At 32.1% G+C, this 24,093-nt stretch overlaps 2 protein-coding genes across 3 annotated transcripts; one reads left to right on the top strand and one right to left on the bottom strand.

The window, feature by feature from the left end:
* The first annotated feature begins 1,015 nt into the window (after positions 1–1,015).
* LOC126837977 (fatty acid synthase-like) lies at positions 1,016–17,415 on the top strand. Its single transcript, XM_050572022.1, has 32 exons — positions 1,016–1,276; positions 5,264–5,401; positions 5,531–5,683; positions 5,768–5,941; positions 6,030–6,230; positions 6,769–7,007; positions 7,073–7,303; positions 7,372–7,569; positions 7,657–7,785; positions 7,871–8,107; positions 8,216–8,635; positions 8,697–9,001; positions 9,074–9,218; positions 9,282–9,395; positions 9,477–9,585; positions 9,648–9,896; positions 10,008–10,184; positions 10,269–10,420; positions 11,489–11,644; positions 11,700–12,011; positions 12,092–12,294; positions 12,356–12,577; positions 12,999–13,083; positions 13,165–13,341; positions 13,406–13,588; positions 13,703–13,886; positions 13,973–14,141; positions 14,953–15,077; positions 15,158–15,405; positions 15,486–15,731; positions 16,091–16,331; positions 16,430–17,415. Exons 2-32 carry the CDS (start codon positions 5,266–5,268, stop codon positions 16,603–16,605), a joined length of 6,096 nt encoding a protein of 2,031 aa, XP_050427979.1. The 5' UTR covers positions 1,016–1,276; positions 5,264–5,265; the 3' UTR covers positions 16,606–17,415.
* A 768-nt stretch (positions 17,416–18,183) lies between these two features.
* LOC126838943 (alpha-tocopherol transfer protein-like) lies at positions 18,184–21,219 on the bottom strand. Of its 2 annotated transcripts, none has more exons than XM_050573758.1 (6): positions 20,967–21,219; positions 20,670–20,847; positions 20,011–20,260; positions 19,021–19,131; positions 18,854–18,959; positions 18,184–18,522 (listed from the first exon to the last, which is right to left on the bottom strand). In XM_050573758.1, exons 1-6 carry the CDS (start codon positions 21,142–21,144, stop codon positions 18,365–18,367), a joined length of 981 nt encoding a protein of 326 aa, XP_050429715.1. In that variant the 5' UTR covers positions 21,145–21,219; the 3' UTR covers positions 18,184–18,364. The 2 variants fall into 2 exon arrangements, with proteins under 2 accessions (XP_050429715.1, XP_050429716.1); XM_050573759.1 differs by having other exon boundaries at positions 20,011–20,128.
* Positions 21,220–24,093: the final 2,874 nt, after the last annotated feature.

Raw genomic sequence — 24,093 nt, 5'->3', positions numbered from 1 at the left:
ATACACTTAATAATTTGTGGAAGATTGATATCACATTATATAAAAATGCAATGAAAAAAAAATTAAATTATTAATTAAACCCCGTGAGATATTGAGTGGCCCATGATAGTATTATCAGCCTGTAGGTATATGTTAGACCTATTTTCAGACTAATTTTCAGCTTTTAAATCCTAAAATTCCAAAAAAACCTAAAATATTCCAACCCCCTCCCCCCAAGGGGGGTTTCGGATCTACAGAGGTGCTGTACACGAGTGATAATTAGGTCCAAAGGAAAAAAACACATAATTATATACCTTCTCAGCAAAAATAAATAAATGGAAATAAACGAGAACGCGAATAAAAGCGAAAGTTAATAGTATTATGTAAACCAGTATTGTTTGTTTGATCTATTGTGTCTTATTAATACTAATTAGTTACTAATGTAAATTATAAATACAAATAATAAAAACAACCTAAAAAAATAATATTTTGTTGCAAATATGTAGATATTAATAAAAACACACAAAATTTAAATTAAAAAAAAAACATCAATATTGACATATAGCAATGTAATGTTATTTTCATAAGATATATTTTTAATCGTAACAATAATATTTTGATTGAAAATTATTGGCACAATTATTTAATTAGATTTTTTCCCATAAATTGTCTTATGCCTAAAACGATAGTATTGTAATAAAATATATACTAATTATCAAAGTAAAACTAATATTTTTTTGGTTGTGCACAGTTAAAATGATTGATTATGATGCTGTAAACTTAGTAAAGCTGTACATCTTAGTTAGTAATATTATATACATCTCATATATATATATATTATAGGAAGAATAATGCAATCAGAAGCTAATTAAAAGCCTAAACAATGACCTTTTCTCTGTTATCGGGCGAGATGAGTGTAATAACATTTTTGTTATTGGTATTGGAAATGCGTTTGGCTACCTATATCATTACTTACACGGTATATATAATAAATGAGTACTAATCTGGCAGATAAATTGTTTATGTAAACCATTTATTATTTTAAACGAATTTTCTGTGCACAAGCTAAGGTGACTTCTTTAGCAAGAGTGGTACCACTCGTAACAGTATACCAACGGTCATCCGTTCAATAAGTGAGTGATAGATTGCAAAGGAATATATTTTGCCATTTTGCATTTGACTTGAAACTTAGTGCCGATTATATTTACACTCCGCGCCGGTCGATTTGTGTTTGTGTGCTTCTTTTTATTGACTTCTTTTTGTTATTTTAACACATTTGTGGATACTTTTGTATAAGGTTAGTAGTGCAATTTGTTTGTGTTAATTAATTATAAGAATATAATTCACCTGGAATACGCAATACAGTAATACTCTCAGTTATTATCACTTTATAAACACAACTTTAGGATCTCCGAACAATTAATATTATTACAGGCAAATTTTCTTATAAGTTAACTGTAGAATATATAGAACTTATCTGTAGAATATATAGAATTATAGAAATATGTAAGACAACAATAGTAGGGTACTAATAGGTTTATATGATTTTTGCCCACTGTACAAATAATAACTTTAAGATAGTGTCTTTGATCTGTAAAGGTCATTTTGTAGAATATGAGAAAAAGTCGTGTAAAAATCTAAAGTAACATGGTTTATTATTTAGGTTGATTTAAAAAAATTATCGTAGAGGTATTTTACATATAGAAATACATTTTTAATTTTTAACTGACTTCAAATAAAGGCACTCAAAAAAATAATGAAATAATGAATTTAACAATCAACAATTAATAACGTATTTAAGTACAATTCAATACCAAACATATTATTAAATAAACTAGTTCAATAATATGAATATACAGACTTAACTTCTTAAACGAATCCTTTATAAACATTAAAATAATTTAACTAGTCTAGGTTAAATTGATTAATATTACATTTATAAGCTAATAAACAATAAACATTAGTTTTACTTTATTAATACATTTTTGCTGCCATAAACTTGAACGAAAAATACATTTAAAATGTAGATTAATTAGTGTTAATTAGGTTCTTGAAATTACTTTGAAATTTTAACGTGACCAATAAGAAAATCTAAGCTTTGAAAAAAAAAAAAAATTGTATCCAGATATGACTTCTGGTTAGAATGTTATAAGCGAGCATACATACAGGTTGAATTGATAACCTCCTCCTTTTTGGAAGTCAGTTAAAAATAAAATTTAATTATTTATATTTTAATTATCTTTAGCTTTATGTTTTGTGCGTCATAGAAATTTGTTACTTTCAATTTTCAAGTAATCAATACTTAAAATAAATATATATGAACAATTTTAACTATAAATTATTGCGTTTTCTGTATATTTTATCTTACTATAATTTTGCTGTTTTAAAATTAACACAATGTATAATTACAAATTAGTGTAAGATTTCAATGGTTTTGGTATATATTCTATTGAAGTTGCTAGTTATGGAGTTGCATAATTCGATAGCCATTAACAACAATAACCAAATAATAAAACGGTTAATGCATAAAGTTAAACCCTTCTTTTTTCTTTTTTGAGACAAAGGAGTTTAACAACGATTTAGGTAACTATTATGGAGATAATTAATTTTTTATAATATTTAAAAATTATAAAAAAAATGTGCATAATAAATAATTATTTAGATTTGCATATAATGTTTCAAATAGACATCTTTAATGTTTATTATATAACAAGTTAGCATAATTTTAAGACTCATATTTTAACATAAAACACACACACAGATATTAGTTTCTTTTAAAATGTATAAAATTGTTACTTTAATAACTTTTATAAGATTCACAACTGAAATAGTAAAAACATTTGTTTCTACTTTTTTTAATTTTACTTAACTGTTCAAATTACCAACTATTTAATTACTTATTTATAATTTAAAAATTGTAAGTTTTTGATAAGATGTAGAACGTTTTAATATTTAAACTATTTTATGAATTGATATTTTTACTTTTTGCTGTAAGTAAGCAGAAGTGTTTTGGGGCTGATAAAGTTCACTATTATGGGAGTTAGATTTTTGAAAGCTATTCACATCAATAATAACAGACATGATATTCAAAACGTGTAATAGGTGTATTATATAAGTGTTTTATTGGGCTAGTTGCATTTTGATTAGCCTGACGGCTCAGCCCTAAGTTGTGCTAATGGGTTGTTTCTCTGGATTGCAAATTCTCAAGGGATTGGAACCTCCCTCGCCTCCGTCTCCGGTCAAATAAATGACTTTAAATGTATTGTACTTGGAAATAATTTAGGGGCAAATTTAGTATACGTTTATAATCCGTCGTCGAAACCGATAAATGACCTACGTTTTATTTGCAATGCCCTTGGATGAACGACCTTTTCGGATAATTGTTACGGTTAACAAAACTGTTTGACCTTTCGTCGTACATCTCACATTTTGTTGTATTTATACTTTTTATGATAAATCGTGCATGTATAATTTACTGATCGATCAGCATTTCTTCGATCAGCGATTATTTAGCACCTCTAACGGTCGAGCATATCAAAAAATACCCAAGTACCTACTATTAGCTTGGAACGTTAAAAGTGTGTAAAAAAAAAGATATATGTTTAAGTATCCATAAAATATACACTTGGGCTTCGTTTTGATGTTAACCGTTCTACACACATAATAAGTATAATATAAGCTATACGCATTTCCTATCCTGATAGTAGTCATAATTACCCAAATAAATTCTTATTGAAAAAGATGATAAAACTTTTATCTATAGACAACTCGTCAAAACAAACATTTCGTACATCATTACTTCAAAAAATAATATACTATTTTCAATCATTATCTACACAATACACGCGCAAATTAAATGTTTCTACGGTATTAACTCTATTTTTATTATACCCATTTTTAGTCGGTACTGCTTCGATGATTTCAAATAACCATTTTATAAATTTATAAATATATAATACCTATATTATTAATTTATAATATATTAATTAAAAATTTTATTAAAATTATTAATTTACATACATATGCGGAAATTGTGTTTGAAATCCAATTCAACTTATTTCAGTAAATTTAACCACAGAATAGATAAAAGCAGAAGGGTCACTTTCAGTGTAAACAAAAAAGTGACGGCAATGTTGTAACGACCTTGCATTGACATTACCTTACCTTTTCTTATCTATACTTAGTATCAATTCAAAATATTGATATCACAATTTGTATTTTATAATAATACAATATATTTGTTTAAATTAGTTATAACTTTTAAGTTTATTAATTGCTAATATATATTTATTTAATAATAGTTATAATATTTTGTATAAATACATATATATATATATATTGTAATTTACTTTTAGTTTTTTGAAAATGGTCACACTGTAACGTCGCAAGACCATGGCCGCCGCGTTTTTGTGTGATAAGTATCGTCCCCGTGTAGATCTCTATCAGTGTCCGGGGCCTGATTTAACTTCCTAAACTCTTAGACCCCGTCAAAATGTATTAAAATATGTGAAATAGTTTGCACCAGAAAAACAATTTTAACCCGATTATAGACATTATTCTTTCATATAAACATACATAAAAATCATGTTTACTGATTTGAGAAGAACCTTTAAAATGCAAAAAGACATTCTCCAAAATGGTTGTAACAATAAATATTGATATAGTGTTTTTAAAATTAATAATTTATCTAAGTATTTTAATAAATACGCAATAAAGTAGTCAAATCCGTTTCTCAGCATCCAAAGTACATAATTATATTTATAAATATATATATATTATGTATGTTTATGAGTGTAAATATAATATATCAGTTATGAACATTAAATTATAAAAAAAAACATTTTATCAGATTCGACGGCATTATTTTTATTGTTAAAACATAATTTTCGCATCATTATCTAATACGATACGATAAATTACACTTATATATATTTTTTAATTATAACAGTTTAAGGCTAATAATTACTTTATTTCGGGCCATTATTAGCTATTTACTATTTTTTTTATTAATCAGTTGTATATTTCATAATATGCTACTATCAAATATAATAAAAAAGGTATATGGTATATTATATCATTGACAATCATATACTGTTTTCTTATTGTCCAATCATCATCCAATGAATAATCAAATAATCAAATGAGTAGTTACCATAAGTAGTTTTTACTATTCAAAAGTATGTAAAGTATACATTATTAAAAACATTGGCGTTTTACAAATCCATAAAAATGTATACAGTTAAAAAATGACTCAACAAAAACATATGTGTTGTTATAATTGTAGGCATGCCGGAACCAACAGAAGTAGTCATATCCGGTATTGCTGGAAGATTTCCAGAATGCGACTCCACCGAAGAGTTCAAAGAAAAATTATTTAACAATGCCGATTTGTTGACAGTCGACAACAGAAGATGGCCACCAGGTAATTCAGAGTGTCCACAGGATAAAGATAGCAGCCCGCGTTTTAAAGCTTTTGACGTTGCTCCTTAGAATGGCTTTCGAATTCTGAAAATCATATAATGTGTACTACATTATTTGATTGACCTTTCAGGTATGTACGGGGTACCAGCTAGGACTGGCAAACTGAACGAAGTCAACAGGTTTGACGCAGAATTCTTTGGAGTTCACTCTAAATTGGCCAACTCTATGGACGTTCAGCTTAGGATATTGTTGGAAGTCACACACGAAGCGATTATGGACGCAGGTGTCGTATTAGCCAACAACGATATTCGCTAAATCTTTGTAGTACTATTCACTCACGGATTGTATCCGTTTCCTCTTTCCCAAGGTGTAAACCCACAAGATATCCGAGGCACCAAGACAGGCGTGTACGTCGGTATGATGACTACCGAATCTGCGGACTACTTTGAGCGCACTCCGGAGAAAATGACCGGATACGAGACCATCGGAGCCATTAGGTCCATGCTGGCCAACAGGCTTTCGTTTCAGTTTAACTTTAACGGTAATCGCAAAAGCGTTAATACAATTATTATTTTTTATATCAACAACCCCGGCACGATTTTTTTAATGTTATGTTTGTGTCGAATTAGGTCCGAGCGTTGCAGTGGATACCGCGTGTTCGAGTGCACTGTTTTGTTTGCACGAAGCTATCACAGCAATTAAAACCGGACAATGCGAAGGGGCCATTGTGGCGGGAACGAATTTATTATTAAAACCGGCTCTTTCCGTCATGTACCACAGATACAACATGCTCAGCCCGACCGGAACCAGTAGACCTTTTGACATTGGCGGTTAGTTTGTCGACAATGATTTGCATGAATATATTTTACATTAACTCTCGTTGTTGTCCATCGGTCCGTATCGTATGAGTCCACAATTCCTCGCTATCCTTTAAAAATGGGGAGGGGCAGATTTCCAATAGTGATAAGAACAGCTGATTACGGATGCTGATAAGTGATCAGTGATAAGAGATTAATGTAAATATACATGTAATAACAGATCCATGATAGGAGAATAGTGATAAGGAACAACGACTGATAATGGCTCCTTATTAAGATAGTTGATAAGAAATCAGTTAGGTTTAGCTTAGATTTGGATTAATTGGGTAAGGTTGACTTTAATTAATTTAGGTCAGGTTAGGAAGGAAAATTAAATTTTTTTTTTGTCATCTCCCTTATTTAGAGTCCAACAATTATTTTTACCTTAAGCAACCTTTCTGTTGGCATTTTACTACACTTTTTCCGCCAACGCTTTATTTTACTCGTCTTATCTTTTTTTTAATTCCTTCATTGTCCCAGATGACTAGTTTTTGATGTTTATGCGATTTAGCTAACGGTTATGTGAGAAGTGAAGCTATTGTCGCTATATACATTAGAAAATCGAAAGATGCCAAACGGATTTACGCTACGGTGGCGGGAACATCTTCCAACACTGATGGATTCAAAACGGAAGGCGCTACTTATCCTTCACAGTTCATACAGAGTCAATTGATCAGAGAAACCTATGCCCGTGCAAATTTGAAACCTACCGACGTTCATTACGTGGAAGCTCACGGAACCGGGACGGGGGTAAATTGTTTAGCATTATTGTGCTTAGTATTACATATTTAACTGGGTGGGGAAATGATTATCAGGTAGGCGACAGACAAGAACTGAACGCGATTTCTGATGTATTCTGCGTTGGTCGTACAAGTCCTTTGCTTATCGGTTCGGTCAAGTCGAACGTGGGCCACACTGAGCCAGTATCGGGATTGGTATCCATAGCAAAGGTTATTTACGCTTTGGAAACGGGCGTTATACCGGCAAACATCAATTTTGAGACATTGAACCACAATATACCCAAACTTGTTAGCGGTGAACTCGAGGTAATTTCTATATTTGTTCAGCTATATTGTATGTAGCTATCTCGTGATTTCTTCAAAATTGTTGTCAGGTCGTCAAAGAGAAAACTCCACTTCCGGGTGATTTGGTCTCGATCAACTCGTTCGGTGTGGGAGGATCTAACGTTCACGTTATACTCAGAGCCAATAGCAAAAGCTCACAGTCTGTTGCTCTACCAAAAGTCGACATTCCTAGGCTAGTGTTTCTGGCAGGAAGAACCAGAGAACTGTTGAACGAACAATTTGAAGTTGTAAGTATGATTCAAATCAATAATTACGGATTCTTTATTGTTTGTGGCGGTTCGTTAATAATTTGTTAATTATTATTAATGGTTTAGATAGAAAAACACTCAAACGACGTGGACTTCTTGACTTTGATCGATGACATTTACAAGTCGCCCATTCCCGGATACAAGTTTTCTGGGTATTCTATTCTCGGACAAAATCCTGCAAATGTCGAAATAGCAGTACGTTTTAAACTTTGAATTGATCTACACAATTATTGCCAAAACAATGTAATTCGAATTTTTAATTAATTCGATTTTTTTTTAGCAAAACAACTATACCGGAGATAAAAGACCAATCTATTTTATATTTCCCGGAATGGGAAGTCAATCGTTGGATCTGGTTAAAGATTTGGTGAAATTCCCAGTGTTCAAAGATGTTGTCGACAGAGCACACCAGACACTGCTTCCTCATGGCTTCAGCGTTTACGATTTGTTTTATAAATCCAACGAAAAAACATTTACCGACATAATCAACGTTACGATCACAATTGTAGTCGTGCAGGTAATAAACACTTATGCTAAATAGCTTGCTTGCAATTTTAAATACCAAATGCAGAGGTTATAAAATGAGATATACAAAATAAAAATCCTGATCCAAATGTATTTTTAGATGGGACTCGTGGATATTTTGTCGTCATTGGGTATTAAGCCCGATGGTATCATAGGCCATTCAGTGGGTGAACTCGCTTGTGCATATGCAGATGGTTGCTTTACATTGGAAGAGACTTTACTGACCATGTACTGGAGGTCTCGTATTTTGACCCAAGTAGATATTATTCCCGGGGCTATGGTCGCTGTAGGATTATCGTGGGAAGAAACTAAGAAAAGGCTTCCAGAAGGTGTGATAGCTGCTTGCCACAACAGCGCAGACAGTGTAACTATTTCTGGACCCAAGGAGTTGACTTTGAAATTTGCCGAAACTCTTCAAAAAGAAGGTATATTTGCCAAACCCGTGGATTCATTAGGTTATGCTTTCCATTCTCCATATCTGCAAAAGTTAATACCGGCTCTGAAACCGTACTACACAAAGGTAACGGGCGCATCAATACTAATTGATCAATAATATATACAGAATTTTTGAATTGTCTTAGTTAATGGTCAATCCAAAAGCAAGATCAAACAAATGGAAGAGCACATCATTACCAGAAAGTCAGTGGAATACAGAAGGAGCCAAGTATTCATCGATGGAGTACCATCTAAATAACATCAGTTCCCCTGTTTACTTCCATGGAGCTATGCAGCATGTGCCAGAAAACGCTATAACAATTGAAATCGCGCCTCATTGTCTCCTGCAAGCAATTCTAAAAAGATCTTTACCTCCGACAATAACCAACGTCGGTTTAACTAAGAAAACCGTTTCGAACCATGTAGACTTTTTGTTGGAAGCTATCGGAAAGTGAGTTTTTTTTTCTATCTTTAAAGTATATTTTTTTAAGTATTATTTAATACAATTTTTTCATCTGTATAGGCTGTATATTGCTGGGGCACAGCCACAATTGAAAAATCTCTATGGAAGTGTAGAATATCCAGTTGTGAAAAATACACCAATGATATCTCCGATAGTCAAGTGGGATCACTCTAACGAATTTTTAGTTGCAAACTTTGTAGAGAAAGTATGTTTGCTGTAAAAAATTAGCCACAAGAAAACAAGTATGTTTAATTTTTCTTTTTATTAGGGTTCTGGATCAAATGATAACGAAGTGGAGGTTTCTATTGCATCAGACCAAGACAAATATCTTATTGGGCATACGATCGATGGACGTGTATTGTATCCTGCGGCAGGATATATGGTAAGTTGAGCACATATTTGTTTAATTCATTAAAGTTTAAATGCCAAAAGCTAACAAAAATTATTATGCTTGAATTTTTAGACTTTGGTGTGGAAAGTTTTCGCAAAATCACAAGGAAAATGGTTCGAAGAAGTACCCATAGTTTTTCAAAATATTAAATTTCTCAGACCCACAGTTCTGAACAACGACAGTGAGTTTGAATGGGATTTGGTTTGATTCTTCTAAAATCTAACAATAACCGTATTTTTTTAGCGACCGTCAAGTTCGAAATAAACATTCTCAACAGTTCGGGAGACTTTGAGTTGCTCGAAGGAGGAGCGTTAACCGTGTCTGGTAACATTCGCCTGTTGAACGAAAGCTATTCCGATTACCATCTACAACATCCGGTAGCCGTGTCTGAAAAAATGGAATTAAATTCGGAAGATTTCTATAAGGAGTTGAGATTGCGCGGATATCAGTACAAAGACAATTTCCTTGGGTTTATCGAAGCCAACATCGATGGTAATTTAGTAATTTTCTAGTTTAAGCGCTCCGTTTCGAGACCTGTTAGTCCTTGCGTCCATCCGTTTATCGTGATATTTCAAATGAATACATCTCAATACTGTTGTGTAGGCACTAAGGGCAAAGTCGCTTGGATAGGTAACTGGGTGTCGTACATCGATACGCTTCTCCAGTTTCAGCTGATATCGCTCAAGTCGAGAGAACTTCGTTTGCCGACCAACATCAAAGAAGTCATCATCGATCCGGTTTATCATAAAAGCGTTATTGAACAATCGCCGAATCCGAATGGTAATTAATCAAATAAAAAACAAAACACGTGGGCCACATGCGATAAATAGTAATACCTACTAACCACCTTTTCGAAAACTTTAGAAGTCGAAGTCAACAATTTCGTATTTGCCAAAACTACACAATCGGCCGGGGTTACTATATCGAAATTGACCGTGACACCGGCACCTTTGAAAAAGAACACTCAGCCATCTCCGACGTTGGAACGGCATTCGTTTATACCTTATGTGTACATAGTAAGTTTCTAATATTCCTTATACACCGGGCGATTCATCTCATCTGATGTAAGACACTCGTTTCCATAGGAAAATGTTGAAATACTTGAATCGAGTATGGACTTGTTTTTTCCTTTCAAATGGGAACACATGTTTGATTATAAAATGTTAGCGTTTGAATTTTTTATTTTCATCAATCTGTTGAATGATATGCTGGTTGTAGCGTAGCAATTTCCCGTTAAATATTAATATTGACCACCGTCAGTAACACTGTCACCGTCGCTGTGTTTGAACCGGTAAATAAGAACCGCTATCAATAGCTAAAAATATATCATCGTGTCCGGTTATCGGTGTTCTCACCTGTGCGAATATAAATATAAACACGGATTAGATAAAACCAGATGATGCAATTGGCCATTTACTAATAACTGAAATCTCTCCTCGACTCAGTGTGACCACATTCTAGAAATGAAATTATCGTACAAAACATGTTACTATAATATTATATTATCAAATAATTGTTACAGTTCATCGGTGATAACGATCAATAAATTCAGTGATGCACAGTTCTGAAATAATAATTTTTCATAGAGAATTTTTTTGTACTTCTATTGGATACACCGAGGTGAGGTGGGTTTTGGTTTGTTTACATAGAGAGCGCATTTTCTGGTTTTATGTAATCTGTGATATGAATGTTATGAGCTACTGGATTTTGGAAAACCGAAGACATATTGTGACAATTATAAGGGGACATGTAATATCTTTGCAAAGTCATAGCAAATTAGGTAGTTTGATGGAAATTAGAAATTCAAACGCTATAATTTTTAAAAAAAATGTCTACATATTTATGGAACAAAAACACATGTTGCCATTTAGAAAAACGAGGTCCAAACTTGTTTTGCGCATAAGGGATGAAGATGAAAATTTTCAGAGCATTGAAAAATAAAGTAAAACATGTACCAACGAGTATAGGGAAAATTTTTTTTTTTTTTAATATGTGAAAATGAGTGTACTTTACATCGGATGGATCACCCAAAAATATATGTATATATTATATGTGTATAATTTTTTAATCGTTTTTGATTTTAGAACAACGACATGACGACTTATGAAGTGCTGTACGCCGTGGTCGGTTTGTTTATGGAAAACGTGGGAGCGCATTATTTAAAAGCAGCAGAAGTATACAAAAAGAACGTGTTGGCGACCGACATTGTTGCGATCATCGAAAACGAGGCCAACTTTTATGTATGTTTCACAGATTCAACGAAAAAAAAACCGGATTTTGACATTTCTGTTTTAGGTAGACTATTCTGTCCTCTCGAACGGACCCGTCGACATCGAAGAAAGCAAGTTGTCGGCTCAAGACATCAACGTGGTCAGCTACAATGTGGATAACGGACCGTTGCCCGAACAATACCATCTGATTGTCGCCGAAGACACCAAGTTCAATTCGGCCTTGTTGAATAAAATTTCCCAGGGTCTGACCACGAGGGGTTTTGCTCTTCTGGTCGAAGACGCGGCCGCCACGTTTATAACCACCGCAGACTCTGCCGACCTCCAACAAGTACTGGTCGTGGAGAACAACAATAGGAAATATTATCTTTTGAAGAAGGTAGGGCTGCGTGCGTTCAATAGAGTTTAAGGCATAGTAAAATATAACATAGCGTTAATTTGTGGAAAAAAACAATTTAGCGTTCGCCACAATACGAGTACACCGCTTTCAAAGTCGAGGACGGACCGTTCACATGGGTGGATTCGCTGAAAAAAGAACTGGAAAACATCAAAGGCAATCCGAACAAAAAAATAATAGTGTACAGCGACAAGAACGTCAACGGTGTTCTTGGATTTGCTAAGTGCCTGGTCGAAGAGTATGTAGGCGAGTCCAATCCGATCAGGTGAGCAGAGCAGTTTTGTTGAGGTGTTGATTGGTGTTTTTATCTTGTGACATTTATCCAGGTGTGTACTCGCCGATTCCGGTAAGAAATACACGCTAAAGGATTTCGCGCCGATTCTAGAAAAGGATCTGTTCTTCAACGTGGAACAAAACGGCGTTTGGGGATCGTACAGGCATTTGCCAATCGACGTCAACGTTTCCTCGAAAATACCAACGTTCGAAGCCAACGTGACGGTACAGTCTAAAGGTGACTTAACGACACTCCAATGGGTTCAAGCATCCAAGTAAGCGAAATCCGTCAAGAAGCTGTTACCCTTAGCTGCCATTGCAGCAGCTATATGCTAAGGCCTGTGGCTTAAATGATGTGAAAGATGTCTACAGATGCCAACGGTATCTGATGTTTGGACTTTTATCAGTCACACAGAGTTCTGTGTGACTTTAAGGCTTCTACATTTTATACACCTGCATTTGTTCATAGTCTAGTGGAAAATATTTTAACTTTACTCGGTCTACCCAAATATGTTATTTAGAGTTCAATTTCTGAAGTTCCTACTAGTTGTCAGTGAAAGTCTTATGCTTATGACAAGGCTGTCATTCCCTTTGTCTAACCTTACTGTAAATGTATAAAATTAGTGATAAATGATAGTGATTTGTCCTATGGTAACAATGAATCGTTTTTGAAAAGGTTTTTAAATATATTTAAAGGTACTCCAACTATACTGGAAACGATGTGATCAACGTTTCATACGTAGGCGTCAATAACGTTGATTTGGCCTCAGTGTCTGCTATGGTAAGTCATGTTATGGCTACAAATTAATATTCAGTTTTTAACCGTGGCTTCGCTGTAAACATAATAATATGTATTGAATAGAGAACCGAATTTGGTGTGGAATTTTCCGGCATAAAACCGAACGGCAAGAAAGTAATGGGGATAACAAACTCTGGAGCGTTGTCTTCTACGATTCAACAGAACAAAGCTCTCGTATGGGACGTGCCTCAGGACTGGACTCTACAACAAGCGGCAACTGTGCCGTATTCAATTTTCATGGTTAGCCGATTTCAAATCGAAATTTTCACATTAATTTGACTTTAATTCCTTCTCGATGATTCAGGCCGCCTACGCTTTGATATACAAAGGAAAACTGTCAGAGTCCTCCAAAAACGTATTGGTCTTTGTCAACGAAAACACTGTCAACTATGCTGCTATTTCGGTTGCTCTATCGTGTCAATGTAAGGTATTTGTTGTCGCCGAATCCAACGAACAACTCCAATTCGTCCATACTAATTATCCCGGAGTAAGTAGCACACGTCTGGGGTTAACATCTATATAGATCAACAATTGAGATGGATCTTAACTAAAAATAAAACGCAGTAATACAAGACGGATAATATATATGTTTTCATTAAAGGTCAGTCAGTTGTCTGGTACGCGATTTGATACAAAATTCGTCAACATGTTGCTGAGTTCAACCAAAAATCACGGTATAGACTATGTTGTTTTGTCCAAGGACGTCTCCACTCGTCTACCAGAACTGCTTGCCGCCGACAACAAAGTCATTCTAACCGAGAACGTCGACATTTCAGCCTTAACGAGTAATCTTTAACAGTCAACAGCTGTTCAGTGTGTGATTGACGTTCACAGCCAAGGTTGTTAAAACATGTATTTTAACATTTTTTAGACTCGTCCGTTGCGTTCGAACTGATATCGGCTAAATTCGAAGACATTTCGCTGGTCGAGCAACTAAACACCGAAGTATATACGTTTATCGACGATAAACTTAAAAATGATCTCATCAAACCCATACCGTTTATTGAATATGAATATTCGAAAGTTGAATCTGCGTTCAGGTAAGGTATTCTTAAAAAAAAAAACAAAATGTAGATCAGCGCTAAATGGTAGAATTGGTTGCTATCTACAAAAATGAGATTATTCTAATCCGGAATTTGTATGAACACCATTTTTGATGTAATAGCTGTATCATAAATATTTTTTTTTATAAAATCATGAAGCAGCTCAGTTTTAAATAAAAATCACAAAACAAAAATGATCAACATATCATGAATAGTTGACAACTAACTAGGCTATTTGATAACACTATTTAACGTATGCTAATTTGTTTCCTTGATATTTTTTTACTATGAGTCCCACATTATCTTTTTTTTAATTTTTCAAACTATTTTGACAGTGGTATTATACAGTAGTACAATAATTAAATATTTGTATTTAGTGATATTAAATTATTTAATTTTTTTGCGCATAAAACACTTTTTCAAGAAAATTACATCATTTTCTCTCCTCGTTATCATAACACAGAAGAAGAATTTTGCAAACAGGACCTGGATATGATATAATGTTAACATTTTAAACATAGATAAGTTATTGGGCTAAATACAAGAAATTCCATGTCATAATTTTTTAACATTGTTCAAAAATGTTTTGAATAATTAAAAATATCAAGAAATAAGAGATAAGTGACAGGAGAATAAAGTTAACTGATAAGAGATAAGAGATAAACGACAAGTGATAAGAGATAACTTATCCAAGATTTAATATTTTTCCGTGGAGCGTATAAATTAACTTGTTTTTTTCGATTAGGACTGCTCTCATTTTAGAGACTTGCATAATATCTAACGTTACGATATGATTAAATTCTTGTAGAGCATATAACAACAACAAATCGGGGAGAAAAATCTTGATAAAAGTGAACGGAGAAACGTTGAAATATAATTTCGAAACGGTCGCACGAGTGCATTTCGACTCGAAGAAAAGTTATATCCTATCAGGTGAGACATCCATCAAACCCTAACACACTTATACTTGCCATCACATAATTACAATGCTTATTTGTCAAACGTTTCACCAGGCGGTCTGGGCGGATTCGGATTGGAGCTTACCGACTGGGCGATTTCTCGGGGCGCCAAGAATATTATTCTCTGCTCGAGGAGTGGAATCCAAACGGGATACCAGAAATACAGAGTTAGCAGTTGGAAGGAACAAGGTGTCAACATTGAAATTAGCACGTACGATTTGACAACGTTGGCCGGAGCTAAGGAAACGGTCAATTTAGCGTCGAGTTTGGCACCAGTCGGTGGAATATTCAATTTGGCCGGTGTACGATTATTATCTAATATAACAAAAAATCTTCTTTTTTCTATAGCTATAATGAATTTGACAATTTTTCATCCACACAGGTGTTACGTGACGCGATATTCGAAAACCAAACCGCGGCAAACTTCCAAGCCGTGTACGCCAGCAAAGTGTTGACCACCAAATACTTGGACGAAGCGTCCAGAAGCGTGAGCAATGATTTGGAATACTTTGTCACGTTTTCGTCGATCTCGTGTGGCAGAGGAAACATAGGTCAAACCAATTACGGTTACGCCAACTCGATCATGGAGAGAATTTCAGAGCAAAGACAGAAATTAGGCCTGCCCGCTGTAAGGCAACGTCGTGCATTTTATTATTTAGCATGCTTTAATCCCGCTTGCCATCTTCTTCTTACGGTTCCAACTACTTGGGGTCGGCCACCCTAGTCCTACACCTCCACATAGTGCTCGATTTTATACGTCTCAATATCATCTTATCGCCGTTTATCCATCTTTTCTGTGGTCGTCCCTGTCGTCGCATTCCTCTACATCCATCTTTATAACGGCCTCGATTTCCCCCACGATTGATTGCAACTCTTAGACTGCCATTTATGTATTCTTATTTCTTGCGGTATCCTCCCTAGTCACTGCACTCTTCTTGGCATTCTCATCTGGGCTATACTCATTCTCTGTGACGACCCTGATTACAGCAATCGATCCAATGGGGAGGCATCGGCGACGTCGGAATGGCGTACCAGTTGACTCGCGGTAACGACGAAAAGGAAATAAACGGAACTTTAGCACAAAAGATGTCGTCGTGTCTAAGAGTGTTGGACATACTTTTGTCCCACAACTCGGCTGTGGTAACCTCGCACGTGATACCGAACAAAAGAAAGCAAACCAGCGACTCCAAGGCTCAATCGCTCACGGACGCCGTCGCTGCGATAATGGGTACCTACCTAATCGTTTCGCAACGATTCACCTGCACTCCGTGCCGCGAGAGAACGGTACTGAACTAGTATTTTTAAATAAAATTTGTTTTAATCCAGGTATCCAAGACCCGGCTTCCGTCAAGCCAGCTGCTACATTGGCCGACCTGGGAATGGACTCGTTGATGGCGGTCGACATCAAACAGTCGATTGAACGAGGCTATGGATTGACTTTGACAAACACCGAAATACAGAAATTGAAGTTCAGCGAACTAGAAAATATCGGCGCTAAGTAACCACCGCGAATATGACAACGACTATCTTTATTGTTTATCTTTAAAATTATTGTTAAATGAATAATTGTAGTTTAAGTAATATTATAAATTCTGGGCGACGTACATTTTATCTGTGCGTTTGTAATAAATTAATTACAGATGCGTTCTGTTCGAGATACATAACGACATGAAATTATATTTATACTTTGCATAGGGATTGAATACACATAAAACAAACCACAACATATATTCATATTAAATACGGATAATGTTATCTATTTTTTTTTTTTTTTTTTGCCAGTGAAGTTTCACTCTCATTTTGTGATATAAGTACGCCTAAGTTAACGGTATGTTTATGGAATTAATTGTAATATATATTTTTTTTTTTTGGTCAATATATTTGACATTTAAATATATCATATTATATATTAATGACAGTTTTAGTATAATCTTAGTTATGAAATGTATACATATGTTTCAGTTGAAAACTAAATTATGTGTTATTAAATTAATTTTGGTTAACTAAATTCATTCTGATTTATATCACTTCCCTTCGACTTCCTTACATGAACGATGTACCTGTGTACTTGCAATTATATTCTAGTACTTGCAATTATATTCTAGTAATATTCCATGAGATTACAACGCGTCGACAATAGGGTGGTGATTACTTAAACAATTTTCTTAATCATTGAATTGAAAGTTTTGGGACTTCACATAGTACTTAGGAAATATTGTAAGGGTTTAAAAAATGTCAATTAAATGTATGTAAATTAGTGACTATGTAAATATATGTGGTGTTTCTTTTTGGAAACATTTTTGATTATGCTATGTTACTGACAATATTGAAATTTGTATCTTTTTTTATATTTCCTAGAGCTTTATCAACTTATAACATTTAAAAGACAACGTATTTAATTAGCTTTTTAAATTAAAAAATAATTTACTGAAAAATTTGACTGGTCGATAACCGTTTTTTAAATAATTATTTTTAAAGTAATTCAAGTTCAAAATTTAGGATATTATTGTAATTTGTTTCACACGTGTCTTTATTTTTTTATTCAGTACAGTGCTATTTTTTGAGTATTTATTTACTAAAATTTAAGTGAAGGTAATTAGTTATAATTTACATATTATAAATTCTAGGAAACATACATATAAAATGTTTATTTGGTAAGGTAACGCTTAAGTTGTAACAAAATTGGAATCTTTATATTTTTCAACTAAAACACCTCAGCTGCAACTTGACATCTAAACTTTCTTCCAAACAGAGACCATTAACACTTAAATGTATAAAGTTAAACAAGAAAAACATCATTGTCGTTCATGGAGGTTTAATTATTTGTTTCTGTAATTAAAACTCAAAAATCCATAGCAAACTCGTAACAATATTTTATAATTTATGAAAGTTACAAAATTCGTTGTGTGAAAAAAATTACAAAAACTTACAAACTATACCTACTCTCGTATGCTACATACACTATTTTATATACCTATTTCAAAAAAGTAACATTGTTTCTCACATTTATATTACAACACAGCCAAATAAATTAACCCAACACATAATTTTTTACACCACATACAAAAACGCTAAGATGTTGGCAAAAAAAAAAAAATACTTTTTGACCAGAAAATTTCAATTAAAATACACATAAATAAATCTATTGCCAAGATAACAGCATGCATGATGCACTTCTTTGTACAGTTATACCGCATGATGTTTCCTCATGATGTTTGCTTAAGAAATAACTAATTTATTTTCACTGACAATGAATCGTTACTAATCGACTTCTATTTTCCTAAATGAACCTTCAATATCGTTTCCAACATCATCCGAGTGATTAATTGAATTTTTCGGTCGTTTACTATTATCTGCAACAATTGAAGATTGTGCTATAAGCCATTCTCGGTGCTTCTTCAATTCATCGTACCAGTCATCTAAAATATATCAATTATTTTACAATTAAAATGATTAGGCTAAAATGACAATTGTATTTGTTGAAATAAATAATTTGTCTAAGTGATAAGAGAGAATTGATAATAGATGGGTGATATGGATATGTTAATCCACAATTCAATGTTTTTTCGTGAAGGGGAAACATTATTTTTAAAACTGAATTCTTGGACTATTTTGATTAATTAAACAATAATCCTGTAATTCGGGATTAATCATCCGGCCCATCTCTGGCCACATTCAATATTTTGTAACAAATGGAACTTAATTTATTTATAATTTTTTTTTTTATAATTATTATTAGATTATACTAACCTATTATTTCGTCAGACGTCTTTGGGTAAGTCCCCCCGTAGTCCAGTGGAAGAACACTAGGTTCGATGTAATTTTTCAAATCTTCGATGGATTTGTGATTAATCATCTGTAATAATTATATCTCATTGAAGTTTTTCTATCAACCTTTTAAAATACGAATGATTTACCCTTCCGGCAACTTTTTTTTTCAAAATAGTTAACGATAGATTTATTAATGGATTTACAAAACTGTTTGTATTAATTAAGTGAATGCCATGTGTCCGTAAAGGATATGCCCCCTAAACAAAATAATAATCACATAAATTACAAATAATATATTATTGACCTATTTGTTATGGATTACATTTAAAGTAAACATCATATACAGTTAGGTACAATGTTATTTAATTATTAACACTTTTACTTATACATTTATTAAAAGTTTCAACCCTTTCCGAATATATCTATCATAGTAAGAAGCTAACATACTGCAAAAAATAGAGTCAATGGTTGCAAAGTTCCTGTAATATCATATTCAAGGAAACGCTTCGATGCGAATCTGTAGATACTGGTACCCACTTAAGTAATTTTTTACCGTGCTGGTTTCAAATGTACTTGGTTTCGACTGTACTGAGTTTTTTAAGTATATATATTTAACTTAGTTATGCAAAACCAGTTTTGCTTGGCCAATGATTGTTTTAGAGCAAAAATATTCATCATACAAATCAAAGAGTATTATATTTTATAAAGCTTTACAATATGGGTTTTTGTTAAATTACCTACAATGTATTTATGGTGAAATCATATTTTGTAAATCTTACTGAATATTATAAAATCTACTCTGCTTAGTGTATTTTTATAATAATGCCCACGGTTAGGTTTATAATTTAAAAGTATCTACATATTTATCACAATTCATTTATAAACTCATGCTCCAAAGTTTAGGAGATTGCAGATCTATTTTTTGATGTCTTAGACCAAAACAGATTTTTTAATTTTTCATTATTGAAAGAAATTGCAATAATTTGAAGCTTATACAAATTAACCGGTAAATTAATTGAAAAAGTCGAAATTGATTAAAACCTCTTTTTTTCTTAAATATTGCCTATACAAAATTGCTTTAGAACAGACCACCAGTCACCCTCTTAAGTTAAATATAAATTTAAAAAGTTACTTACAAACACACTTTCAATGATTTTCTTAATACATGGTATAAATGCTGCTACATAATTCATTGACATATTGGTGCAATCAATTATGCCTATTTCTTTTTTACAGGTGTCTAACTTGGAGATTCTGAGATCCAATGTCATAAAACACAATTTAATAAAATCATCAAATACAACATTTCCGACCTCTTCAGTCCTTATACGAAGTATGCCAACTCTGTGGCCCTCGCGTGTAGGATTTGGTAATGGCAAGAAACAACTAAAAACATCATTATCAATTCAAATTGTAAGTGAAATATTAATAATTTGTTTCCAATGTTCTTAAACATTTGTCATCTAAAATAGCATGATAATATCAAATATTATGAAAAAGAGTTTAGTTTTTAATTATTGATAAATATAAATGTATATTGTCAATATAAATTTGTTTTAATTATTATATATATTCAGTATAAATTTGTTGGCAATTTTTCAAAATACTTCTTGTTGCTTCTTTGTATAAAACCGTCATAGAGCGCAATAAACAATAAAAAAAAAACATTAGACAATTAGCAATTTCTTACAAGCACACGGATGTGAAAAGTCACCGCTTGATTTATTAAAATGACTATTAGTTATTCTATAACTAAGCAACTAAAAATAATATATACGTTTACATAGATACTAACGATTGTTTAATTGTTCGAACTATCTCTGGTAATGTCGGATCCCACTTGGAAAAGTATTCTGGTGCTGAGAGTTTGACAGTGTAATGCTGGTCTAACATTACTTTGGTTTTCTCCAAACTATTCTTACACATCAACAGAAATGTTTTGAGTCGCTTTTCATCAATTATGTTTTCATCATCTAAAAGGTAATATATTATTTTTTCAGTGTGTAAAATACAATAAGAACACACTATTTTTACGATAACAAAGGATTCCGAAAAAAACAATATAACTTAATATAAAAATTATTGATTTTACCGTCTGGGTTCGGAAGGTGAGGCTGTTTTCGCATCCACTCTTTGAGAATTTTCACGTCAAGATCCAATTTTGTCTCAGATGTACCCAACTCGGTATACATCTGATTGATTGTGCTCGGCGACGGTTGCATTAACATTTTTGTTTCCATTATTTTATTGAACAACGGTATTTTACACATAAACCTTATAAGTGTTATAAAGGTTTTAATTTACAGTAGAAATAAAAAAATTATTTTATTGCATAGTGTAACACTGGAGACTATGAAATGAGCAAGACTATACTAGTTTTTATGGTAGTTTTTTCGACCCTGGGAAATTATGTACAAGGTCGTTTGATTTTTTCCCAAGACTGACGTTACCGAGTTAATATGGTAATGAATTATTAATATCTTGAATATCATTTTAGTTTTAATTTAAAAAAAAACTATTGTTAACTGTTGAATGTTTACATAGTATAAATTTTTAATTTTTCCTTATACAACATTTACAAATGCATCTCTCAAAAGGTCAACACGAGTAATTAATGAATATATTTGCATGCCTGTTCATCTTTTTGTTTTCTAATTCCATGGGTATTAAGTGCAGTCTGCTGTATTATAATAACCAATGCCACGACGGAGGTACCCAAAATAAGAGTACATTAAATATCTTTTAAGAATGAAAATATAAAATTTACTCTGATACCAATTTTTTTCCAAACGATCAAGGCAACCAATCTAATGTGAGATACTCATTTTCTCAAGAAAATATGAAATTTTTGAAAACAAAGTTGGTCCAATACTTATAGGTACTAAATTTAATGTGCCAAATTTCAATTAATAAATAAATATTAGCGAATCATCGGTTTTGTTGATATTTTTAAATGTTTTGTCCGCATATTTATAGAATTAAAAACATTTGTTTCTATTTGAAAACAAAATTAATACCACACTCATTCAGGTAACAATTTCTAAATATCTTGTTCTTATAAAAACTGTTCGAAAAAAAAAAAAAAGAATACTGCAATTTTCATCATTCTTGTTGACTATATTTTTGTCTGTCTTCTCTTCGAAACTAATATGTATATACTACATAACAGTTGAAATTATCATTAATTACATTTTTTTTATGATGTATGTACTTTTAATTAACGTATATTGTTGAAAAAATACATAATCAGTCATGATTCAAGCATATTGTCCTTGCTTTATTTTTATTAAAATTATTTCTTTAATGAATATAATATGATGAAACAATGGATTTTGATAAAACGAAATTTCTAGTTTAATATAAATATGTATAATTCGTTTTTTAAGCAAATATAAAAAATTGACGACACTTTACCTTGAGCTAATTCAATACTTTTCACCTAAAACCGTTCTTTTGCCATCTGTGCTTTTTGTGTTTAATCCCTGTGTTAATTTCCATTTATTTATTAATAAAGATACGCTAATTTGGCAAATTATAGAGTAAATGTCATAAATTTAATAATACATTTATATTAGTTATTAGTTCTTTTGCCAACTATGATTTGAGTGTTCAATACCTATTTGTTTCATAAAATTAAAATAGTTAATTTATCAACAATAATAATTCAACAATGACAATAATTTCCATGTATATAAGTTAACTACCTTTTCAGATATCCTTCATAACTATTTGATTTTTATGATTTTATATTTGACAATATAAATTTGTCACATTTCACTGTCATATAGTGTTTTGACATTTCTATTGAATTGGTATTTTACACACAATCTTCAAAACTTGACTTGAAATACAAATCAAAAGAAAACCTTTATTGCATAATTTATCAACATGCTGCTACTGGGCGGTAGGCTAAGAAAGGTATAATAATATACACCGTTGCATTCAGTTTTTCAGATGTTTTATTATCGTCAAAGAAACATTGTACATCTTCTATGGCAATTATTTCAATATCAAAAAAGCAAGAACTAAGTGTTTTAATCATGACTTTGATTATGTATTTTTACAACAATATACGTTACTTAAGTGCATGTATCATAAATAATTATTGTTAACGATAATTTCAACTATAATGTGAAGTATATATATATATTAGTTTCGAAGTGAAGACAGTATTTTATTTTCTTCAAATGCTAACATAAGTTTTTATTCTTTGATATGCGAATCCTGTCTTTGCAACCACCTAAATAGCACCTGTAATTCATTTATTTCAAACAACCAGAAAATATGCATATAGAATTTATAATATGTAAACTATGACCAAACAACAAAACATTTTTTTTATTTTAAAACAAAAGTTCTCATGATATTATTGTTTTATTATGATATTATCTTCTCATGAAATTATTATTAAATAAATACTCCTGGGAAAAAATTAAACCATGTACATAGTTCCTCAAAGTCGGAAAAACTACCAATAAACTGAATGTCGTTGAATAAATAGTAAAGTCTTGCTCCTTTCGCAGTCTTGAGTGTTACTCTATTCAATATAAGTCTTTTTTTATATCTATTGAAAATTCAGCAATATATATGAAAAAACGTTCAACAATTAACAAAACCATATTAACTCGGTTACCTCAGTCTTGGGAAAAAATCAAACGACCTTGTACATAGTTTTCCAGGGTCGGAAAAAATACCAAAAACACTGAATGTCGTTGAAAAACTAGTACAGTCTTGCTCATTTCATAGTCTTGATTGTTACTCTATGCAATACAATTAATTTTTTACTTCTATTGTAAATTAACTTTTTATAAAACTTAAGGTTTATGTGTAACACCGAGTAGCATGTTGGTAAATTCTGCAAATAAAGGTTTCAGAACAAAGTTCTTTCAAGCTAATTTTTTAACAACCAGACAATATGCATATAGAATTTATAATATGTAAACTATGACCAAACAAAAAAACATTTTTTTTTATTTAAAAACAAAGGTTCTCATGATATTATTGTTTTATTATGATATTATCTTCTCATGATATTATTATCATTTAATTACTCCTGGAAAAAAAACTACTACCATTTATACATAGTTCCTTGTGGTCGATAAAATTACCAAAACACCGAATGTCTTGCTCATTTCATAGTCTTGAGTGTTACTCTATTCAATAGAAAAGTCTTTTTTTATTTCTTTTGTAAATTAACCCTTTATAACACTTAGAGTTCA

This window comes from Adelges cooleyi, unplaced genomic scaffold (assembly GCF_023614345.1).
Source record: "Adelges cooleyi isolate 19-005CV unplaced genomic scaffold, UGA_ACOO_1.1 ACOO_flye_CR_arks_rails_tigmint_CR_PRNA_30, whole genome shotgun sequence".
Classification (NCBI taxonomy): domain Eukaryota; kingdom Metazoa; phylum Arthropoda; class Insecta; order Hemiptera; family Adelgidae; genus Adelges; species Adelges cooleyi.
Note: the sequence above shows the minus strand (reverse complement) of the source record. Positions and strands in the feature narration are given on the sequence as shown.